General features: G+C 44.6%; 1 protein-coding gene across 3 annotated transcripts in view; it reads right to left on the reverse strand.

The window, feature by feature from the left end:
• LOC147431756 (E3 ubiquitin-protein ligase At1g12760-like) overlaps positions 1 to 22,283 on the reverse strand; it is a 35,953-nt gene extending 13,670 nt beyond the window's left edge. The window contains exons 1-4 of one of the 3 annotated variants that reach the window (XM_086494257.1): positions 22,152 to 22,283; positions 20,569 to 21,387; positions 19,178 to 19,306; positions 18,782 to 19,088 (exon numbers count right to left, since the gene is read on the reverse strand). In XM_086494257.1, the coding sequence (XP_086350383.1) occupies positions 18,782 to 19,088; positions 19,178 to 19,306; positions 20,569 to 21,254 (1,122 nt within the window). In that variant the 5' untranslated portion in view covers positions 21,255 to 21,387; positions 22,152 to 22,283. The other 2 variants (XM_086494256.1, XM_086494255.1) reach the window with 2 other exon arrangements.
• Between the last annotated feature and the right edge of the window lie 509 nt (positions 22,284 to 22,792).

The following is a 22,792-nucleotide window of genomic DNA, read 5'->3' on the forward strand; positions in this document are numbered from 1 at the left end:
CCATCCGATGGGGCCTAGAAACCTAAAGAGATTAAAATAAAGCAGGACCCGCTTACACACACATAGAAGTGCATAAAAGATGATGATGTGGTAGCTGCACGAACGTCCTCTGTACGAAATTCCCTGATTTTACGCTGGCCTATTCACGTGGCAGCCTGTACAGATTTCCGTGATTTACACTAGGCAGTTTTCAACGCCACCTTTTGAGCAAGTTGCTTTTAAGTTTCAAGCTTTTCATGTAAACTGCTTTTCAAGGCCAAGGGCCTTTAAATAAGTGCAGAGGCTCAATCTCTGGCACGCTTCAGTGAGAAGGTACAGAGTGCGAGTTACCGGCATTGTATTGAGTTCAAGTAATATAAAGAAGGAAAAATTACCAAAATACCCCTCTAATTTGTGGAAATTCCCAAAATACCCCTCAAATTTCAAAAATTCCCAACATACCCCCAATATTTTGTCATAAATTCCCAAAATGCTCTTCAAATTTTCCAAAATTCCCAAAATACCCCTAGTTGAGAAATTAAATTTCTCCAAAGATTAAAAAATTTGTAGCTTTTCATAAGAAGACTCATTGCTTATCAATATAAGATGCTAAATCCAAAATTTGAGTTGATTATGTAGGCTTTGGAGATGAATTGCTTCATTATCTTTAGACATAATTGCCTTTTTTTGCGAGGTAATTTATGACAAATTACATTCTAAGCACGCAAAGCGGATCTCAATTGCCAAAAAGGAGTAAAGATTAAAAAATCTTGAACAATCCAACCAAAATAGATACAAGGGTATTTTGGGAATTTTTGAAATTTAAGGGGTACTTTGGGAATTTCCACAAATTAGAGGGGTATTTTGGTAATTTTCCCTATAAAGAAATACCGAAAGGGGCACCGAGGTTTGGGGCCAATACTCTCTGGGATGGAATTCCGCCACTCCGTGTCGCGTGTTCTCTCTCTCTCTTTCAGTTCAATTGTTATTAAAGTGCTAAAAGTCTGTTCAGTCTGTTCTTTTCTATTGGCACATGGTGCACGTCTTGTGACAAATCATTTCCGGGGATCCCAATCCATCACTAAGTTCATACTGAACAGAGTGGTCCAATCATTCAGTTCTAGCTGTGTGGCCCTCTCTTCCCGCAAGAACTCTTGATGCGCGCACAACAGTTCCATTGAACCATTCGTGATTCAAAATTCATGACTCGATATCAGGTTCATTCGGGAGCTGTCACTGCTCCAAAATCATCATCAACTCATTCTTAATCCTGTTATCTATTCACAAATAGCAGGATCTTCCATTAATTTCGTTCAAACTTTATCATTGTCAGGTTTATTGAGCTGTCATTGCTCCAAATTCATCATCCATTATCATCGATTTCACCTGTTATTTGCACACATCTAGCAAGTTCTTCCAAAGAGCATTAATCTCATACATAAATCATCTTCGAGAATTCCTATTTCAAAGTTCTTCATTCACACACTTAGTTCATACTGAAACAATGTTTCAATCATCTAGTCATCTCATCCGTCCAAAAGTCTTGATGCACCTAGATCCCTGTGTAGCCATCTCATTCATATGGGAATCTTGATGCACTAGAATCATTCAACATGCGTCATCATCCATTCATTCAAATTCATCATTCTTATCTTGGATCGACGAATCCATTCTTGAGCTTCCGTCGCTCCCGATCTCACCATCTCATCCTCGATTTCACCTGCAAAACAGGCAAGGAGATGGCTCACCTCGTTGCAAATGAGTGGAAGTCCACCTCCATGCTTCCCAATCCATACATATGTGAGTTCCTCGCTCCTAGTTCCCGTTATCTATCACAAACAGCCCGATTGTCAATACATCAGTATCCCTTTCAACGTCCTTTCCAGTATCTTGTTCATCGTCTAGTCAACAACTCTGTTCCAGCTCTTCCTGCGAGTAAAGCTTCGGCTTTTCTGCACTCATCTATCCTTTTAGCTTTCCTCCCCGTCCTGAGAGGAGACTCAATGGCCTCACGCCATCTCGAGTGAATCTCATCAATCGGTAATTCTTGAAGTGTTTCGCAAATCTCGGGTTTCTAGGGTACTTGATCAAACTTTTCACACGTATCAACCTGCAATTGTCGCTTGTACTTCGCTCTGGGAAACTTCTCTACCGAAAAATTTGCCCAAATCTTCATTCTTTTCTTCAATTCCCACACCGGATTTCAACTCTTCTTTGCCTTCCCGCTGAGAGGTGTTATCTCTGTCAGATTCTCCACGAGAACCCATGTGTAATTTGGGACTCTTTTTGGCTTATGCCCTATAAGACAGATCGATGAAGACGGGAGCACGCCCGATGCGCAATGAAGTAAGGGCGGTAGTGGCTAATAAGTTCGAGATCGGGACACAAAGATACTTCAATAATAACTTCCAAGGTGCCCAAGTGCCCTGTCTGCTCTTTGATATGACCGATAGCTTTGAGAAAAGCACACGCCTGATACTCCAATACCACTGTCACAGGCTTGAGCATCCCAAGTCGGAAATTGGGCACGACACACAAGAGAAGCACTTAAAATAATTCACAACTTGAAAATCACAGTTCAATTTGGTCGACACGGCCCGGTGTAGTTCCGTGCCCCAGAGAGATTGGCCCCAAAGACTGGCGCCCCTTTCGGTATTTCTTTTATATTAATTCTTGAGCAAAGTACAACTCCCGAGGGGCCCTCTCCTCTCAGACTCTGCGTCCACGTGCTCTAACGAGTGAGGTCCCCTTTTATTCTTACAAGGGGTGCCAAAAGTAGTGGAACTCAAAAGCAATTAGTCCCTAAAAGCAATAATCCCAAAAGCAACTTGTTCCAAAAGCATCAACGCAAAAAGCGGAATTTCATATAGTTCTGCCACGTCAACATGCTATCAGCGCGTTATACGGGCGTCCTTACACCCAACAGTCAGTGTTCCTATTGTCCTGCTAGCTCAGCAGCTTTGCCCGCGGGGTAGTCATGCCACGTCATCATTTTGTGACACGGCTAGGTATAGGTAAAGGTTGCAAAATACTTGGTGCCTTATGCCTATCGAACTTCACCATCTGGCATATCAAACAATTGCGAACAAACTCATCCACGTCCCTTTTGAGCCTCGGACAATAGAAGAATCGCTCCACACCTTTCAAAGGTGTGTCTACGCCGCGATGGTCTAAAAAAGGTGAACAGTGACACTCTGTCAAAACCTTATTTCTCAATGCTTGTGTAACACACAAGAAGTTTTTCCGCATCAAATAGCCTTCCTTGAGCGAATAGCCCGCAACCACTTTCTCGCTCTGCAATCGGTCAAAGATGTCTGCAAAATTTTGATCTAATCTACCATATCCTCGAAGTTGTGGCGATGAACCGCTGAAATAGCCAAAATGAAAGGCTTACGAGACAGTGCATCCGCCACCACATTCTTATGTCCTTGAACATGCACAATCTGAAAGAGGAATTGTGACAAAATGTTTGCGCACCGATCTACTTGTCCAAAAGTTGTTTCTGTGACAAGAAAACGCACAAACTCTGATGATCGGTGAACATTGTAAAATCCGCTTAGAGTAGAAAATGTCGCCACTGAGTAAGAGCATGAATAAATGTCGAAAGCTCGTTCTCATAAATCTGTGCAACCCGTTCTCGTTTGGAAAACATTCAGCTCTCATAAGCTACAACATGGCCTTCCTGCATCAAGACAACTCCCAGACTGAGGCCACAGGCATCCCATTATACCTCAAATGGCTTTTGCAAGTCTGGCAAAACCAACATTGGCCAACTTCTCCTTGAGAGTCTTGAAGGCTACAATCTCAGATGGTCCCCATGTGAAAGGAACCGTTTTGTTCAAAGCATGCAGGGGAGAAGCAATCTCCGCAAACTTTCAAATGAACCGCTGTGATAGCAGAACCCCAAAAAGCTTTGAACCTCGTGACACCCTCCGCAGAGATGATGTGTCCCAAAAAGTGGATCTCTAGTAACAAAAACTCACTCTTCTTCCCATTAAACACCAACCGATGTTTGCCTCAGTGCCTGGAAAAACTGTAACAGGTGATGTCGATGTTCTCCCTCATTTTTGGAGAATACGAAGATATCGTCGAAAAAGGTGCCCACAAATGACCTATACTCTCGAAAAATCCTATCCATCATTTTGTTAAACATTGAAGGGGCATTTGTGAGACCAAAAGGCATCACCAAACACTCGTACAATCCAAAGGACGTCATGAACGCGGTCTTGTATACATTTGGAGGAGCGATCCTAATCTGATGATAGCCACTTTTCATGTCGATGCTACTTAAACAAGTAGAACCCTGTAACTTGTCCAGTATATCATCGATCTTGGGTATTGGAAACATGTTCTTGATGGTAATTTTATTGAGACCTGTAATCAATGCACATTCTCCAAGATCCATCTTGCTTTAAAACCAACAACACTGGCGAACAGTAAGGTGATGTATTGGATCGAATCAATCCTTTTCCAAAAGTTCTTTCACTTGGTTCATAATTTCTTCGTTTTCGGCTTTGCTTACTCTGTAAGGGGGCCGGTTTGGTGGCGTACAGCCCGGAATCAAGTCAATACTGTAATCTTCAAGACACTGAGGAGGTGACTCTCCTAGTAAGCCTTCAGAGAAACACTCAGTCTGAGCTTACAAAAATTCCTGTCTTCTTTCTCAAGGTTAGACAAATTTGACATTTTCTTGTCATCTATCTCATGTAAGAAGATCAAGTCAACAAACAGACTGGATTTCATTAATCTGGAAATGGCCGAAGCCGATACAAGTGGGACTAACTCGCCCTTCAATTTTACATCAAGTAATATCTCTCTACCATTTTCATTCTTCAAAGTTGCTTCTCTCGCCACATAGTCGACCACCACATTGTTCTTGTGGAACCAAGGGATTCCCAAAAGGACATCACACCCTCCCAAAGGCATGATGTAAAAGTCCTCGAGCCCTAGATGCCCCTGGTAATGCAACCGAAGTTTGCCTATGACAGGTGTAATGGATAGAATTGCCTCTACCAGTGGTCCCATTTCATTTGGTGTGATTCCAAGTCGAGCCGCCAATTCAGTCGAAATGAAGTTGGCCTTGGCTTCTTGATCTCGTACTTTGCTGCCCCACACTCTGCACAGCTCCGTACTTTCATCCATTTTCTCAGGGTTGGTCCCCACAAAATATGCTACCAGTCCCGCTTTTGTCTTTGCTTTCTTTGCTCGCTCCTCCATTGCTCTAGAACTCTCTGGCTTGTCCTCTGGTTGTTCTCTTGGTGCCTTGTTAGGGCACCTGGCTAACACATGCCCGTGTTCCCCACAACCTTAACATTTACCCTCCTTGAAGTATTCGGCTTGTTGCTCTGCCGACAATCGAGGACCTGAAGATCTCTTTTTCTATTGCTTTCCCATTCCTTTTATTATCGTTGTTCGTACCTTGTCCGGTTCAAATTATAACCAATCTATTTGTAGGGTATGTAAGAGTGCCCCCATGCATTGCAAACCCTTGCTTTGCATGTCTCATCAGTTGTTGCATAGACTCGGACTTCTGCAGCAAATAATAATCTCGTATCTCTTTAGGCAGACCACAGCAAATTCGCTCTATCTGCTGCTTGAACGTAATCTTCTTGAAAGATGAGACCGGTAAGAAAGTGTCCCAAAATCTTTGACAGTAAGCATCTGAAGTGTCCTCCTTGGTCATCCTCAGATGATTCCAAGCTGTAATCACATCACGTTCGTATTCTTGAGTGAGCCATGAGGAAGTAAAGACTCTCTTGAATTGGAGCCACTTTGTTGGTGCCTCCCTCCGTAGAAGCAAGGTAGACCACCAAGTCTGTGGGTTCCCCTTGAAGTAGGATGCCACCCTCCGGACTTTGGAATGCTCTGAATAGCGTCCTCCAAAGTACGCAATGTCAAATTGTGGAATAAAAGAGAGGGCCTAGTGGGTATCCTTAAAACCAGAAAAAGTATCAAACTTTATTGCTTGCCCGTCCTCCTTAAAATCCTTGGGTTTCTTCTTACAGTCCTCGAAAAAATCATACTGGTTGGCTCTGTAGAAGTGCTTCCTCTTAATAAACATCGGCTCATCAAAATCTGGACTGTCCGAGGAAGAAGAATCCTCGTCTGAACCGCCAAAATACTATAAACTCTTCTTTGCCTTCTTCTTGCCTCACTTGTGTCTCTGAATCTTTCTCCTCTTCTTGCTCTTTCTTTCCTCATTGCTAGACTCGGAGGTCAAAGAACAATCAGAGCTATCAAAAGAAGATGAGGACGAACTGGAAACATCCTCCAATCTCACTCGATTCTTTGCCTTCTTGGCATTTTCAAAAGTAGATCTCTGACCCAAGTAGCCTAGATAGTCTGCTGCTCGACTCTGGTTTCCTGGCAGCTTCTTGGTCTTCATGAGTTTGCTGACTCGCCGTTCTACTGCTTCTTTGAACTCATCCTCTGAGTACACCTTCGGAGCAAGAGTCCTAGGTATGGTCGGCTTCTTCAATGCTGATTCAGAGGTGATCTGATGGTAGAGCGCCATCTAGAATGCATCTCGTTAAGCGAGTGCTTGGCCAAAAATTCGCATGTTGAGGATCCTTGGAGTACCAAAGCACCTGTTGGGCACAAGCGTCAACCTACTGTTGCCACTGCATCTCCATCCTTCCGTTCTCAATAGGTGGAGACGACCCATATTGTTCAGAATCTTCCGAAGATAGACAATGTCCGTTGGAATCTTCATTATTTTCCCCCGAGCCGGAATGGTCAGGTGCCACAGTTTCCTCCTGTCAGGATTCGTCGACTAAATCCATGTGTGCCGTGAGAAAAGGGATCAAATCCTTCGTAGAAGAAGAATCTACTAAGCTTTGATACCACTGTAACAAACGAGAATCTACCACAACACACAAGAGCAAGCTGAAAGAACTAAACAAAACTGAGAGTGTCACAACCCAGTGACGTGGCAACCCTTGTACACACACACACCTATCCCTTTTGGCATGGATAGTCCCACAGAAAACCCGGCTGAAATGATGACGTGGCACTGCCGTATGGATTGGCCCGGAAAATGCAGCGCAAATCGCGAAAAAGTAGATGCGTGGGCAGCTTTTCATCTACGCAGTTCTTACGCAAGGAGAGAGAGAGAGAGAGAGAGAGAGAGAGAGAGAGAGAGAGAGAGAGAGAGAGAGAGAGAGAGATTTTATTTAAGTTGCTTTATTTTGCAAAGCTTGGGAGATAAAATTACATTATTTTGGGGCAACTTTTTATGGGCAGCTTTTTATGGGCTCTGCTTTTGGCATCCCCTGTAATCTCTTTATAAGTGTGGGCAGGCCTCCCACTTCTCAGAGCATCTGGACGCAGAGTCTGAAAGTGAGAGCCTCCCACTTCCTTGTACTTTTGAATTGAAGATTAATACAAAAAGAAATACCGAAAGGGGCGCCAGTCTTTGGGGCCAATATCTCTAGGCACGGAACTCCGCCGGGCCATGTCGAATCAATTGTGAACTGTGAACTATTTTGAAGTGAATTCTTGTCGTGTCGCGGTAGAATCTTGACTTGGAGTGTCCAAGTTTGTTACAATGGTATCAGAGCACGGCCGATTTCTCTCCTACCGGGAAATCCGATCCTTTTTACGCGGCACTTATGGCTTCAGACAGAGATCAGTCGACTTCCTCTCCATCCGGAGATGCGGGAAGAGATCACGAAGAAGATTCACGCGAGGAGTACGGCCCGCCCCGGCCAACTCAGGCGGAGCTTGAAGAGATGGAGCGTCGACGATTGATCAACGATGCAACAAAGATGAGGCTAAATTTTGCAAAGGACCCGAAATTTGCAAAATTTATGAGCCAGACCTTCGACGAGGTGCACTCACAGTGGCGACAAACCACAGAACCACCCCTCAAACCGGCACTCAAGAAACCTTCTACTACAAGAATGTATACGGAGCAAGAATTAGAAGAGGTGGTTGATGCACGGATTTCTCAGCTTTTAGACACGCAGAACAAAGCAAAAAAGCACGACAAAAAGCAGAAGAAAGGAACTAACTTCCCGGGTTATTTGGGTCGTCAGTCTACATTTGCATTGACAAGAAAGCAGAAGAAGCGTGTTCGATTTGAAGGAGTACCCAGTTCTTCTTCTTCTTCTTCTTCTTCTTCTTCTTCTTCTAGTTCTTCTAGCTCCTCTAACTCGAGCAAAGAAGACAAAAAAGGGAAAAAGCGAAGCAAAAAGCAAAGCTTCGGAAAGGGCAAGAAAAAAGAAAAAGGCAAAGAAGTCTAACTCTCGCCCAGTGGTTGACAGCTCTACAGCGGACTTGTCTTTGGATAGTTCGGACTCCGACAACAGCAGCTTTCATGCAAAGAAGAAGAATTTTTATAAAGCCAACTAGTATGACTTTCTGGAAGATAAAAGCGAGAAAGTCCAAGAGTTTAAGGAAGGTAGACAGTCAATTAAATTTGACACGTTTTCTCGTTATAGAGATGCTTCGAAGGCTTTGGCTTTCATACAGCAATTTGACATAGCTTTCTCTGGAGGGCGTTACTCGGATCACTCCAAGATTCAGAGGGCTACCTCCTACTTCAAGGGAAATGCTCAAACTTGGTGGTCCACGCTTCTATTAAACAAGACAGCGCCAGATAAATGGCTGAAATTTAAAAGCTTTTTATTTCTTCTTGGCTGACTTGAGAGTACAAACGCGACATATGAACTGCTTGGAAACATCTTCAAATGACAAAGAAGGATACATTGGACGCATATTGCGAGAGCTTCTGAAGCTCTTTTCTACCAGCCTCTTCATTTAAGAAGATCTTGTTCAAAGAACAGATTGAGCGGTTTACCTTGGGACTTCCTACAGAGATCCGAGATCACTGCTTAGAGCAAAAGTCAGATTCCATTCAGGAACTGATGAATCATGCGAAACGGGGTTTTGTCATTCACTCAGGCAATTTGACCTACCCCACAAATGAAATCATGACGCAAAGGACCGAACAGACTTCGAACAATGAAAGTAGAAAGAGGAAGAGCAACCCAGAAAAGAAAGAAAAGGATGCACGACCCAAGCTCACTGTTCGAGAGAGAGCTCTATACATCAAAGAGGGGAAGTGCTTTGGATGCGGAGAAACTCGGCATATCTCCGCGAAGTGCCCTAAAAAGGCACCGAAAGAACAAACGACAAAGATGGAGAAAGGCCTGAGAGTTCAAAAGCAGCTGAGGAACGTGGACGAAAAGGCAAGATGAAAACAGGACTGGTTCTAGATTGCATGGGTACTGACCCAAGCACGATGGACGAGAGTACAAATTTTGCCGAGCATGAGGCAAAGTGAAAGACCAAGAAGCCTTGATCTTCTTTGATGAAGGAGCCAAGGCCAACTTCATTTCACCTGAATTGGCAGCGCGGCTCGAGATCACAACGGATGGGACCACTAGCAGAGGCAGTTCTAGCGGCACCCGACAGGGACGTAGCCATTACACCCGTCATTGGCAAACTTCGGTTGCATTGTCAGGGGTATTTGGGGCATGAGGACTTCTACATAATGCCCTTGGAAGGTTGTGGTGCCCTCTTGAGAATTCCCTGGTACCATAAGAACGCCGTGGTCGATTATCGGGCGAGAAAAGCGACTTTGACTATAGAGAAGGGCCGAACTATTGTACTAGATGTAAAACTTAAGGGCGAGTCTATCCCTATTGTATCGGCTTCGGCCGTTTCAAAATTAATGAAATCCAGTTTGTTTGTTTACTCAATCTTTTTGAAAGAGTTGAATGATGAGAATAGGACAAATATGTCTGAACTTGATAAAGAACACCAAGATTTTCTCCACACTCATGCTGATTGCTTTTAAGAGGGCCTGCCAAGCGAGTTACCACCCACTCATCCTGAGGATCATACTATTGATCTGATACCTCGAAGAACACCACCGAACCGGCCACCTTACCGTTTGAGCCGAGCTCAGAACGAAGAAATTATGAACCAAGTGAAAGACCTCTTGGAAAAGGCTCTTGTCCAGCCTAGTACTTCACCGTACTGCTCTCCAGTGTTGTTGGTTTTGAAGAAAGACGGATCTTGGAGAATGTGCATCGATTATAGAGCTCTCAACAAAATCACCATCAAGAACAAAATTCGGATTCCTAGGATCGATGATATTCTTGACCGACTACAAGGATCCTCGTGTTTTAGTAGGATCGACTTGAAGAGCAAATATCATCATTCCGGATCGCGCCGGGAGATGTCTACAAGACAGCTTTTCGAACGACTTTTGGGTTATTTGAGTTTTTGGTGATGCCTTTTGGCCTAACCAATGCTCTTGCGACATTTAACCGGATGATGGACAGGATTTTTCGAGAGTACAGACTATTTGTTGGCACTTTCTTTGGCGACTTCATTGTTTTCTCCAAGGATGAGGCAGAACATAGAGAACATCTGCTTCAGGTCTTTCAAGCATTACGAGATCACAAGTTGGTGATTAATGCAAAGAAAAGTGAATTTTTCCTACTCGAGATACACTTTTTGGGACATATTGTCTCAGCAGTAGGAGTGCAGATGGACCCGGCCAAGATAGAGACTATCCGTGAATGGCCCGATTTGAAGAATGTCCATGAATTTAGAAGCTTCTTGGGATTGTGTTCGTACTACAGGCGGTTCATTAGAAAGCTGCAGAGGTTTCTTCCCCTTTGCATATCTTGACACAGAAAGGAGTCCCTTTCTCGTGGGGACCCACAGAGGTGACTGGCTTTCAGACAATTAAAGAGAAATTGACTACACGACCAGTTTTGACTTTATCGGACTTGCAGAAGTCATTTGAAGTATATTGTGATGCTTGTGGTCGTAGTCTGGGTGCGGTCTTCATGCAAGAAGGCCATGTCATTGCCTACGAGAGCCGATTGTTCTCAGATCGCCATCGTCGCATTTGAAATTGAAGGAGAACGACTGGGTGCTCTTACGTTTAAGAAGGCACGCCTGAGAAAGAAAAAGGGAAAGGAGAGGCTTTTTCCAAATCTTAGTATGCGATACTACGAACCTTTCCAGATCTCCGAAAAGATAAATGATGTCTCCTTAGACTAAAGCTGCCCGACACTTGGAGGATTCACAATGCTTTTCATGTGAGGTCCTGAAGCCTTTTAAAGGCGATGTGCCCGAAGATGGGGAGCCTGATGAGCAACGCGAAGTGGAAGAAAACTAGGAGATCCTTGTTCCAGAACAGATATTGGCACATAAGGACAGAAAGATTAAGGGTAAAGTGATAAGGCAGTTCTTGGTTAAATTCAAGAACTATCCTGCATTAGATGCGAAGTAGATGGAGGAGGACCTAGCAGATACTCCTCAGATTGTGAATCTTTACCTTGAAGCTTTTGGTTTAGCATAGTCTATTCCAAATGGAACCCCGAACTCAGCTTGGGCAATATCTGGTGCAGTGGGTATGCACAAGAGGGGAGTTGCTCTGCTCCTTTATCAACAGATTGCCTCAATTTTTGATACTAAAGTCACTGATGTCTCTGAGTTTCAGGGATACTGCGAGCTGACAGTATTCTGCTATATGATGTTATGAACTGTAATTCCCAATAATATAATACCGATTTGTTCTTGACTTGTTTAAGTGCAAGAACTGATAGATGAAATGATTGCAACATTTTGCAGCATTTTGGTCTGAATGATCTCGATAGACATGGTTGCAGTAGGGAATAGTCAATCAGGTATCTATGAGGTCCTGAGTGGATCTAGATGCGATTGCTAATTGCATTACCGATAAATCATGGTCTGAGATCCAAATGAGTGTTGAACGTGATTTGTCATGTGATGTCAAGTGATGTCCTGTCGATTTGGTACATGTACTAGATGTGTGTTACTAGTGCATTGGTACTAACAGTCAGTGTCTGCTAAGACACTTTATGGCTTATGTCTATTTTGCAGGCGTAATCGAGGGCAATTACAATGCTTTCAAGAGGGGGGTATGTCACAACCCAGTGACGTGGCAACCCTTGTACACACAAACCTATCTCTTTTGGCATGGACAGTCCCACGGAAAACCCGGCTGAAATGATGATGTGGCACTGCAGTACGGATTGGCCAGGAAAATGCAACGCAAATCGCGGAAAAGCAGATGCCAGGGCAGCTTTTCATCTACGCAGTTCTTACGCAAGGAGGGAGAGAGAGCTCTTACTTAAGTTGCTTTATTTTGCAAATCTTGGGAGATAAAATTACATTATTTTGGGGCAGCTTTTTATGGGCAGCTTTTGGGGCTCTGCTTTTGGCATCCCTTGTAATCTCTTTATAAGTGTGGGCAGGCCTCCCACTTCTCAGAGCATCTGGATGCAGAGTCTAAGAGTGAGAGCCTCCCACTCCCTTGTACTTTTGAGTTGCAGATTAATACAGAAAAATACCGAAAGGGGCGCCAATCTTTGGGGCCAATATCTCTAGGCACGGAACTCCGCCAGGCCGTGTCGAATCAATTGTGAACTATGAACTGTTTTGAAGTGAATTCTTGTCATGTCGCGGTAGAATCTTGACTTGGAATGTCCAAGTCTGTTACAGAGAGACGATCCATTGCACGGCGTAGTTCCGCACCCAGAGAGATTGGCCCCAAAGACTGGTGCCCCTTCCGGTATATTTTTATTATTTATGCTTCACAAAGTACAACATCCGAGGGTCCTCGTCTCAGCAGTGCGCCCAAGCGTATCTACTCTTCCGAAAACGCTTTTTATCTTTCATCATTTGGCTGATCTTGTTCTCGAGAGCTTCATCAAACTCTTCTTATGAGTACAGTTTTCTCCACTCGGCTTTGCTTTGGCTTCATCCAACTTAAGAGGTGAGTAGACGGCATCTCGCCAATGAGAGTGAACCTCGTCAAGCGGATGATTCTTCAGATACTTTTAACGTATTTCAGGTCCTTGGAGTACTTGATCATTCGTCTGGCACATGTGTCAAACTAGAGTTCATGTCAGTACTCCATCTTGAGATCCCCTGCCAAAAACTTGCCATGATCTTCTCCCGGTTCCTCTGAAAGAGGCTTGCTCCCATTGGAATCTTTGTTGGTTCCGTCTGTTCCCTCTCTAAGATTGGAGTTTTCTTCATCTTCCCGTAGACTCGAGTGTCGACTATTATGGATTCACTGCTAGAACCCATGTGCTGCAAAAAAAAAGGATCGGATCCTTCATAGAAGGAGAATCGCCTATGCTCCGACCCACTGTAACACGCTTGGACACCCAAGCGAGAAATCAATAGCAACACACAAACAAAAACTGCAACAAACTGAACTTGAAAAGAGAGAGAGGAGGAGAGTCGAAACAAAGCGGCAGAGTTCGACGTCCAGATGCACTAGCTCCAAAGTTTGGCGCCCCTCTCGGTATTTCTTTCTTTACTACCATTCACAAGGTACAATCCTGGGGTCCGACTCTCTGCTAGCTCTCCTAGCTTTTGTACAGAGTGGCTCGAGGGCACACTTATAAAGAGTACATAAAGAGTACACGGGCAATTCAGTTGAGGGGTATATCCTTTAAGGACCCCCAACCCCACTGTAATAATCATCTAATTCATTGCGGAGTGTGTTGGTTCGGTGGCTCTCTCTCTCTCTCTCTCTCTCTCTCTCTCTCTCTCTCTCTCTCTCTCTCTCTCTCTCTCTCTCTCTCTCTCTCTCTCTCTCTCTCTCCTACATTCTCTCTATATCTCTACGCTTTCGCACCGTCTACTTTGACACTAATCCGCTGCAGCATCCAAGTCGGGATCAGGGTTCTCTGTAAGAACACCCTCTTCCACAGGTTTTCTATGCTAAGCCTGTAGCTCATCATCTTCATCTTGTACCTCAACTTGAGCAACTTGGTCATCTTTGACTTCTCTGTCACTTTCCTCTACTTTGTCGGTGAATTCTCACCCAGAATCTTGCTCTTCTAATTCAGTCTCGTTGTCATGTTCCCTATCAAATTCTTTGTTGAAATCCATGCGTGTTGCAAAAAGTCACACAGGATCCTTTGTAGAAGAAGAATCTTGAAGCTCTAATACCACTATATCCAGTGAGCCAATGGCAAGGTGATGAATCAACAGCAAACACACTTTGGAACTTGAAAACTGATAACACTTGAACTTTAAAACAACAGAAGTCGAGACACAAAATAGAGCGAAGTCCTCTACCCAGATGCACTGGCCTTCAGTCAAGCACCCCTTTCGTAATTCTGTTTTATATTAATAAGTCCCAGAGTACAATTGCAGGAGAGACGCTCTCTATAACTGTGCAGCCATTATTGATCGCCAGAGAGGAATCCCAAGGCGTCCAAATGCAATCACTGCTAAAAACATGGCCCCCCAAAAAGCTCTGCTAGTCAATGCTCTCAAAACTGGCGTCGAAAAAGCAATCCCAACTGCCACGTCACCTACTTGCAAATCGTAGAGTGATTTTCGGTGGAACTCTCTCTCTCTCTCTCTCTCTCTCTCTCTCTCTCTCTCTCTCTCTCTCTCTCTCTCTCTCTCTCTCTCTCTCTCTCTCTCTCTCCGACTCTCCGGAGGGGATGCACGTCACTTGGATGCTTTGCATAGGTTTGCCCAGGAAAGTGGTTTGTCCGTCAACCTTGGTAAAACCAAGGTCATGGTATTTAATACCACCCCACAGTGGATCACGAGGTCAACGCCCGCCTTCACATACGGCCAGGAGAAGGTGGAGTATACAGATGCTTACACTTACCTTGGAGTGGTTTTTAGTGGGCCAGCATTTTCATTGAAGAGGGCCGCAGAGACTAGATTGACCAAAGCCCATGCAGCATTGGGTAGATTGGAAAGGATGTGTTCACACGTTCAGTTTGAGGAGCCTCAGATGAAGCTCTGGCTCTTTGACACTTTGGTGGCTTCTGCATTGCTTTATGGAGCTGAGATGTGGGGACCTTCATTGGATCATCACGGGAGGACAAGCTGCAGTGATGGATGGGGGGACATGGAGAAGCCTCTGGTCTCTATGATCTCACGGCTCATTAGAGCCAAGGCTTCAGTACCACGTGCTATTGTACGAGCAGAGCTAGCTGCCCCCCCACTGGTGGTTTGAGGCGCTCACCAGATCTATCTCCTTCATACACCGCATGTGAGAACTTCCCAAAGACAGATATGCACGCCTTGCACTTGAGTCTTCTCGACAGTTAGCCATGCAGGGAGATACAGCATGCTGGTATGGGGAGATGACATCATGGTTTCAGGCTCATGGGTTTAGCATAGAGAGATTGCCTCCCTTCCAGTACTCACTGGATGCGCCCTCTCTGACTCTTACACAATCCGAGATCACCAGGCTCATTCGGCTCGACTTGACTCAGCTAGACACCAAGAGGACATGGATACAGCCAGCACAGGAGCTGGGCACGAAGATGGCTTTCTACAGAGAGCATCTCCTCCAGCTTACGGAGGATGGTTTTGTGACAAGGCCCAGATACATATAGACACCCACTTCTCATGGGATACGATGTGCTATTGGCCAGATACGCACATCTTCACACCAGCTGCGGATCGAGACTGGGAGATACAGCGTAGTACCAGCGAAGGCCAAGACATGCCCCCTGTGTGACATCGAGCCTGAGACAGAGTTGCACTACACATGCCATTGCCCCGTCTACTACGAGATACGAGGCCGCTTCCATTGCTTATTAAGAGGGGAATTTGGACCATTCTCTAGAGTCATGCGGTACGAGAATCAGAGATGCCTGGGTTTGTTTTTGCTCGAGCTGCACAGACACAGAGAGAGCATGATGAGAGGAGAGGCTCGCAAGTCTCAGAGACAGATCACAAACTTCTTTAGAGCTGCCACTGGACACCCGGAGGAGTTACTACCACAGCAAAGCTCGTCACTTTACACTAGAGGCATATTGATCGACCGAGCGACTGAGCTGGGGAGATCCAGACGCCCACGACTGAGGAGGACTACACAGCATCGACGGAGGCTGCATCAGAGGATTCGCATCACTTTGGCTCGACATGCACGACGCCCGGTGTAACCGGCCTGTTCAATCCAAAAAGGGCAGTAGACTTTACTTCAAACCTTGATTTAGCTTTCACCCATTATTAGTCGTCTATTTTACCTGTACTTTCAAGACACAACAAAGGGGAGAGGGATACAGGCTGCTAGATTGCACCTGTATGAGTAGACGGACACCAGATTGGCCCCTAACTTAGGCGCCCCTTTCGGTATTTCTTTATTGTTCAAAAGAGGGAAATAAACGTTGTGGTTCCCTACAAGCTGCCCCGCACAAACTCGACTGAATTTCCACTATTCCAGCCCGATTTCGGCAGCATAACTGTACTAGAACCCTTCACAGTCAGTATTCCCACGCATTGGCCGACTTTCCCGTCGCATACGGGCATTTTGCAAAACCTGGCGAGAATCTGCAGCACGCTGAATTCTGTGTTTTCAGCCCCGAAAATGCGCCAGATCACCTGTACAGCGGTCCCCTTGCGTCCCCGAACCTCCTGGGGGTATTAGGGTCCGTTTAGGGCCAAAACCCTAAACCTGCAAAAATACACAGCAGGCTGTAATTCACTGTTTCGGGCTCCGTTTCGCGTGCCGATCGCATTCGTAGCAAGTCCTCGAGCTCCCGCACCTGTAGAGCTACTTGCCCTTTGAATCGGACGAGATTTCTGGCGTGAAACCTCTCCGAATTCACCTGTACCTGCGGGGGGATTAGCCGCTACCTAATCTAGTACCTGTGCAAGAGGCTCTTGCCTCGGCAATCGCGCATGAACCCACACAACTGTACATTGGTCAAATGAAGAGCCCACTTGAGGGGCATAACATACTGCCAAAGGGGAGAGAGAGGGCAGTGCGTAGCGTGCAGGGCATCACTCCTGGCACCGCACTGTGCATAAGAGGGAAAGCAAGCACTCCATAGCTCTTAACCTGTGACAAATCTGAAAATGAGGCTCTCCTCCTCCTAAATTCAGCGCCACTTCTTGATGCATGAGGCAAGTGCACCAGAAGGTGCCACTTGGCACATTTACAAGTATTTTCCCGTTTCGGGGTTGCCGCCTAAAAATCTCCCAACCGGTTGCCCAGTTGACTTCACGACAGAGTAAGAAAATGTTCCCCTTGTCATTCCGGAGGTAATGACGTCAACACATTTTCAGGTCCCAAAATAGCAGTTCCCTAAATTTTAGGAGATGCTGCCATTGTATCTTTCTAGGTCATCCGACCCTCTTTGTACACTGCGGCCACATCCAGAACTGAAATGTAGCCTCTGTAGCAAAGGATTCCACTTTGGCTAGTCAATGACCCCACTTGGCTAACCATAGTCCTTGTCCAACCTTAGTGCTCTCTTGCCCTCAGGCCTGGACTCCCTCTGGACAGTTCCACACTAGCTATGCAATGCAGGGCAGTTAGATTTCCCGAGGGGTGTTTCCAAAAAGTGAAAGTAAATAGATAATAAGAAAGAAATCAACAAAAAGGATAGATAGTAGTCACACGCTGGTGACACCCGGTCAGACTACTGACCATGGAGGAGATTGATGAGATCCGCCAGCGACCGATGCTGGATCTCCTGTGATCTAGCTATCCCAGCTAGTTGTTTAGCTGCTTATTCACACCTAGCAGTTTAGGATTCCATGGTATTTTATTTTGTCATTTTGTACTCTGACTTTGTATCAGATCCACCACATTGTAACTTTCTGGTCTCATAGGTCACTTTGGCCTTTTGAAGACGTCAATATAACATTTCATTTCATTTCATATCATCTCTCTCTCTCTCTCTCTCTCTCTCTCTCTCTCTCTCTCTCTCTCTCTCTCTCTCTCTCTCTCTCTCTCTCTCTCTCTCTCTCTCTCTCTCTCTCTCTCTCTCTCTCTCTCTTCACCTATACGCTGTGCATCCACTTATTGTCTAAGGTACAAATTTGGTGACCTAATGTAGACCATCACCGTTGTTCTTACCAGATGTATGATGGATCCAGAACTATGGAGGCCCCAGTGCCACATAAAGTTGTTAGCGCGGAACTGGGATCCAAGTCATCGTTATGCCAGATTGGCCCTCAAGTCATCTCAACGACTAGGCATGGTGGGAGACTCTAGATGTTAATATGCACAGATGTCAGATTGGTTTTAGTTTTCCGTTGCATTAACAGATTGCCACCCTTTCAGTAATTTCAGACAGGAGCTCACATGGATTGATCCGAAGACAACATTGGTAACTCCTCCTAAGCACTTGGGGCAAACATGGCAAAGAGCATTTTCTTCTTGTTACCGAGGATGGATTTATTGTACGGCCAAGATACATGGATTCACACCTTTCGGATGGACTTCCATCTATTTCTAGGAAATCTTCATGCCTCTTCCCATTAGCTGATGCAGATATACTCAGGTAGATATACTTCGGTACAATGGAGCAGCAGATATGCCAGCCACGCAACTTAGAGCTAGAGACAGAGAAGCGTTCAATACGTCAAAGCCGAGTGTATTATGTGGACCATTTGACTGTCTCGTGATGGATTACACTGATCAGAAATGCCTTCGGCTTTTCTTGCTAGAGTAACGCCGACACTCTTTGGGAGGCATGGAGCAGCTCCTATGAGTGTCTTGACATAGGAGGAGATTGATGAAATTATGCAATGGCCCTAAGAGTTGTGATAATACCTATAGTGACAGCCTACTTGGGAAGTCAGGTTTTGGGAGGCATGCTACCAGCTGGCTCTATTGATTCACTTGCTTCTCTACATTTGTTTGTATTAGACATTAAATCATATGACAACAACATAATTTTTGGTCTCTTAGGTCTTTAAGGGCTTTTACATACATAAATAACCACTTAATTTCGTCTTATTTTTCTCTATCACTCACACACAAGAGACTAGGCAAAGGGAAATAAAGTGGTCTGGATCAGTGGCAAATATATACCGCATCTTCAGCTGAGAGCAGGCGCTCTTGACTAGTCCCTAGAGCAACAATACCCCCTTCTCCAAAATTTTCACTGTCAGAATCATTAGGATCTTTGCTTCCTTTACCCCCGCCTGCATTCTTTCGTTTGAACTTGTAAATAGGAAGTGCCTCAATAACCTCAGGATCAGCACCCTTTGTTTGTTCTTGATCTTCCCGAAAACCTAGCACTGTGATTACACACGGTAAACAGCAGCATATGGTTGCACAGATAATAAAGGGCATTGCATACCCTATGCAGCTGAATGTGAGGAACACAATACAAAGCCTACAAGATAGCCAAAAGTATTGTGAATAAGAAGCATAGAAATCCATCTTTGAGGCAAAAACTACTGTGCCAAATACAAGTCACAACACCTGTACAGGTTAGGCGCTTCCCGCGAAGATGAATGCCCTCCAAATATCCATATATTGCCCACAACAAACCAGACCGCAAAAAAGCAATCTAAAGCAGTCTTGAATCTTTCGAAGTGTATGTCCATCATCCTGCAGAAGGAAACCATCGTATGACTCTTGCAAAACCGACACAACCCTGTTCATTGAAAAGTGTAGATGTGCACAAATGTACTTCCACAAAAGTACCCAGCACCCAATTCAGACCATGTTTCTAGTGACAGTAACAAGCACACCTATGTGCACATCCCAGAAATGAATTCTGGAAATCTCCCTTTTGAAAGTTCCTTCTATAACAAGATAATTTATCGAGATAGTTCTAAGAAGAATTGGAAGCATGAGATGCCCAACTTAAAGTTCACAATAAAGATCTCAATCCATTAGCACCCTTCACATCATGTGCCTTTAAGGTGCCCACATGCATTGCCTCTCTACAAACTCTTAAACTGGTTGTTGAAGCATTCAAATACACATTGCTGCAAATTTGATGCCATAGATACTAGAGTACATACCTAGATGAATCCAGGATAAGCCCAAATTCACCCTTAAAGGAGTGCAAGGTATAGACCCATGGTAGTCACCCACAAGACAATATAACCATCGGCTCCATCATGCATAGTATTGACTAAATACCACGACATCCCCACTAACGTCGTCACGGCCCAATAGTGGGTGTAGAATTAGGTACTAACATATGCTCCCAACACAACACACACCACAGGCGCACACATGAGCATACATCAACACAAAGTGCAGCGTACTGAGTTGGGCAGACTCAGCCATAATGAAGCCTGGGCATATGCACCACAAAAGATAGGGCATACGCCATAAATACTAGAGCATAATGGTTGTAAAGATTGAGATTCAAAACAAACTTTCATTTGACGCATGAGACATAAGCACTACCTGGTCCTTCATATACATGGAAAGTAACGCAAATTTATTATACATCACTTCAAAGCCAAAGGATGAGATGTTGCACCACATTGACACAAACAAATGAATCTAGGAAAAAGAGAATCAATGAATGCTCCTTATAGAAATGCAAGCCTCAACTTTCTCCAAAGCTGTTTACACCAAAGACACTGCTTGTGTACTCCTGTACCCTACAAACCAGCTGAAAGAATGCAAACCCTTTACTGGAATGTTCAATGAGCTACAAGCCCCTGAGAAAAAATACTTTAACCAAAAAGACAATCATTCGTACTGATCCACACAACACAAAACTAGGATATTGATGATTTGTTTCCACAAGGCTCATACTTCCTAACACAGAACTTTCAATCATTCTGCAAATATTCAAAACTAAACCACATGAAGAAAAACAAAACTAGCCAGTGCTACTGAATCCATACCTTGAATCCCCACCAGCTGAAAAGCGATGGCCCCTTGCCAAAGAAAGAAGCCGGTTGGAGTCGCTATCTTGTGATAAAGTTCCACGAGTTGACGGGAAAGTGCTTTGAGGTAAACTCCAGTCATTTGGAGAAGCCATTATAGGCATTGCATTCTGGGTATTCTGCTCACTTTGACGAGAATAGTGATGTGAATACCTCCAGTATAAAAGAGGAAGAGTTGCTAAACAACCTGCTGCATAGCCAAGCACCCATACAGAAAGGGGTGATTTTGGTTTCTCATCCCTTGAAAGCGATAACACAATAATGGAGGCAATGATCTGACTCAGAGTAATTGTGAGCTCAATTGAAATCCATAAGCCCGAATTTAAAGGGCTACTTCTCTGTCGCGACTCAAAACTGGTGTCGCCACGGTGCATTTCAGAAACTTGAGGGCTTAATGACCGTGTAGAAACAGAACCTGAGGAACGTTGGTCTGTTGATACAGCACTTGGTGGATTCAATGAAATTATGGTTTCGTTGTGTGGCAGTGATGGCAATGATGTGTTTGTATTATCACTAATCTGGGACGGTTCCTCTGTTTCTTCTGCAATATTCAAAACATGGTCACTGCGTGCTGTGAAGTCGGGATTCATTAGCAACGGTAATGTCTCAGTCTGCTGGCATTCCCAACTGTCACCAGCAGCCATGGAAAAGTGTTCGTCCAATAAGCAGCAGTTGCTACTATTTCTAGACTATTTTGAAGGGCCTTCTATTGGGGGCCAGCTGATGTACCTCCATGCCCACTGTGTTTGTCAAAATTAGGTTTTCAAATTGAAGGCTCTGCAGCAGTAAACTAGAAATTAGTCCTTAAAAATCAACTTGTACTTACTCTACATTGCTTGCATCTTGCATCACAAACATCATGGGGACAGCCTGATTAATAGAAAACTGGAAGCTACTACAAACCAGGCAACAGTTGACGATATTCGTACACTGTCTACGAAAGAGGTGATGTATAGAGGGCCAATAATGGACATCCACAGCCACTACATCTGTCGAAATCAGGTTGTCAAATTGGAAACTATACAGTTAAAAAGATGATAATCCCATGCCCTTCTTATTCATGTGAAACAGGAGTCAATATTAAACACAAACGCAAATGTTGTACAGGAAACTGGAAGCTGTTGCGGCCAAAAAAAAATCTGTCAACATCCCACAAGCGAGTCTACTTTATTACAGGCGCCACCATGCTCATCTGTCCGGAAATGTTGTCGCCATCTCCCAAGTGTGCAGCACTAGAATTAGATTACAATGCTCTTGATGTGAACAAACAGAATGTAGCGATTTAAAAGAGAGAATCGAGTCATCAACCAGAGGAGGAACCCAAATCCATACAGAGCTAGACAGCTTATTGAGAAGTAGATGCACTGTGAAGTCTTAGCAACCACCCACATCGGAGCTGCTGCTTTGAATTTGAGCACGAGCGTCTCTCTCTCTCTCTCTCTCTCTCTCTCTCTCTCTCTCTCTCTCTCTCTCTCTGTGTGTGTGTGTGTGTGTGTGTGTGTGCGCGCGCGCGCGCGCGCCTCGCTGAGAAACAGGCTTACTTGTTGTTGGAGCAGATCCAGTCGTACGCGAGCGCTTCACCTTCATACAATGACGAGTAATACAGCAATGCCGGAGTAAATTCTTGCCACGTGTACGCTGGACACTAGATTATGGGGGTTATTAGCAGAGAGTTTGGAAATGGTTCACCCTTTAGGCCTAGACTCTAGTTCAGTGTATTTTTACTTGATTAGCCCAGCATGAGGAGACATCCCCATGTGCAATGCATAACGGGTGTCGTAAAATTAGAGTACCTTTTTGGCTTTTTGGGACATCTCAAGTTGCACATGGTTATTTGCCATAACATCTTGCACAGCATAACACACTGCACAAAATGGCTAGAGGTTACCATTGACTTGGTTTTGTTGTGCACGCAGGTGCAATTAGCATGCAAGTGTTGAGCCCGTGGAACTCTCTCAAATAGCAATAGCTCTAGCATAAATAATGGCTCCTTCATGAAGAAAACTCGGTGAGTAAAGACGAAAGATTTGCAATACAAGGATGCAATGGGCGGTGCCTTTTGAGTCTCGTAAGGCTCCTCCAACAAGTCCAAATTATCATTTGTACACCATGCAAATCCATCGTCATTTTGTGCATGAGGGCTAGAAAAACCATGAAACACAAACTTTAGATACATAATGCT

Source organism: Adiantum capillus-veneris, chromosome 21, assembly GCF_014529385.1.
Source record: "Adiantum capillus-veneris isolate H3 chromosome 21, ASM1452938v2, whole genome shotgun sequence".
NCBI classification, from domain to species: Eukaryota; Viridiplantae; Streptophyta; class Polypodiopsida; order Polypodiales; family Pteridaceae; genus Adiantum; species Adiantum capillus-veneris.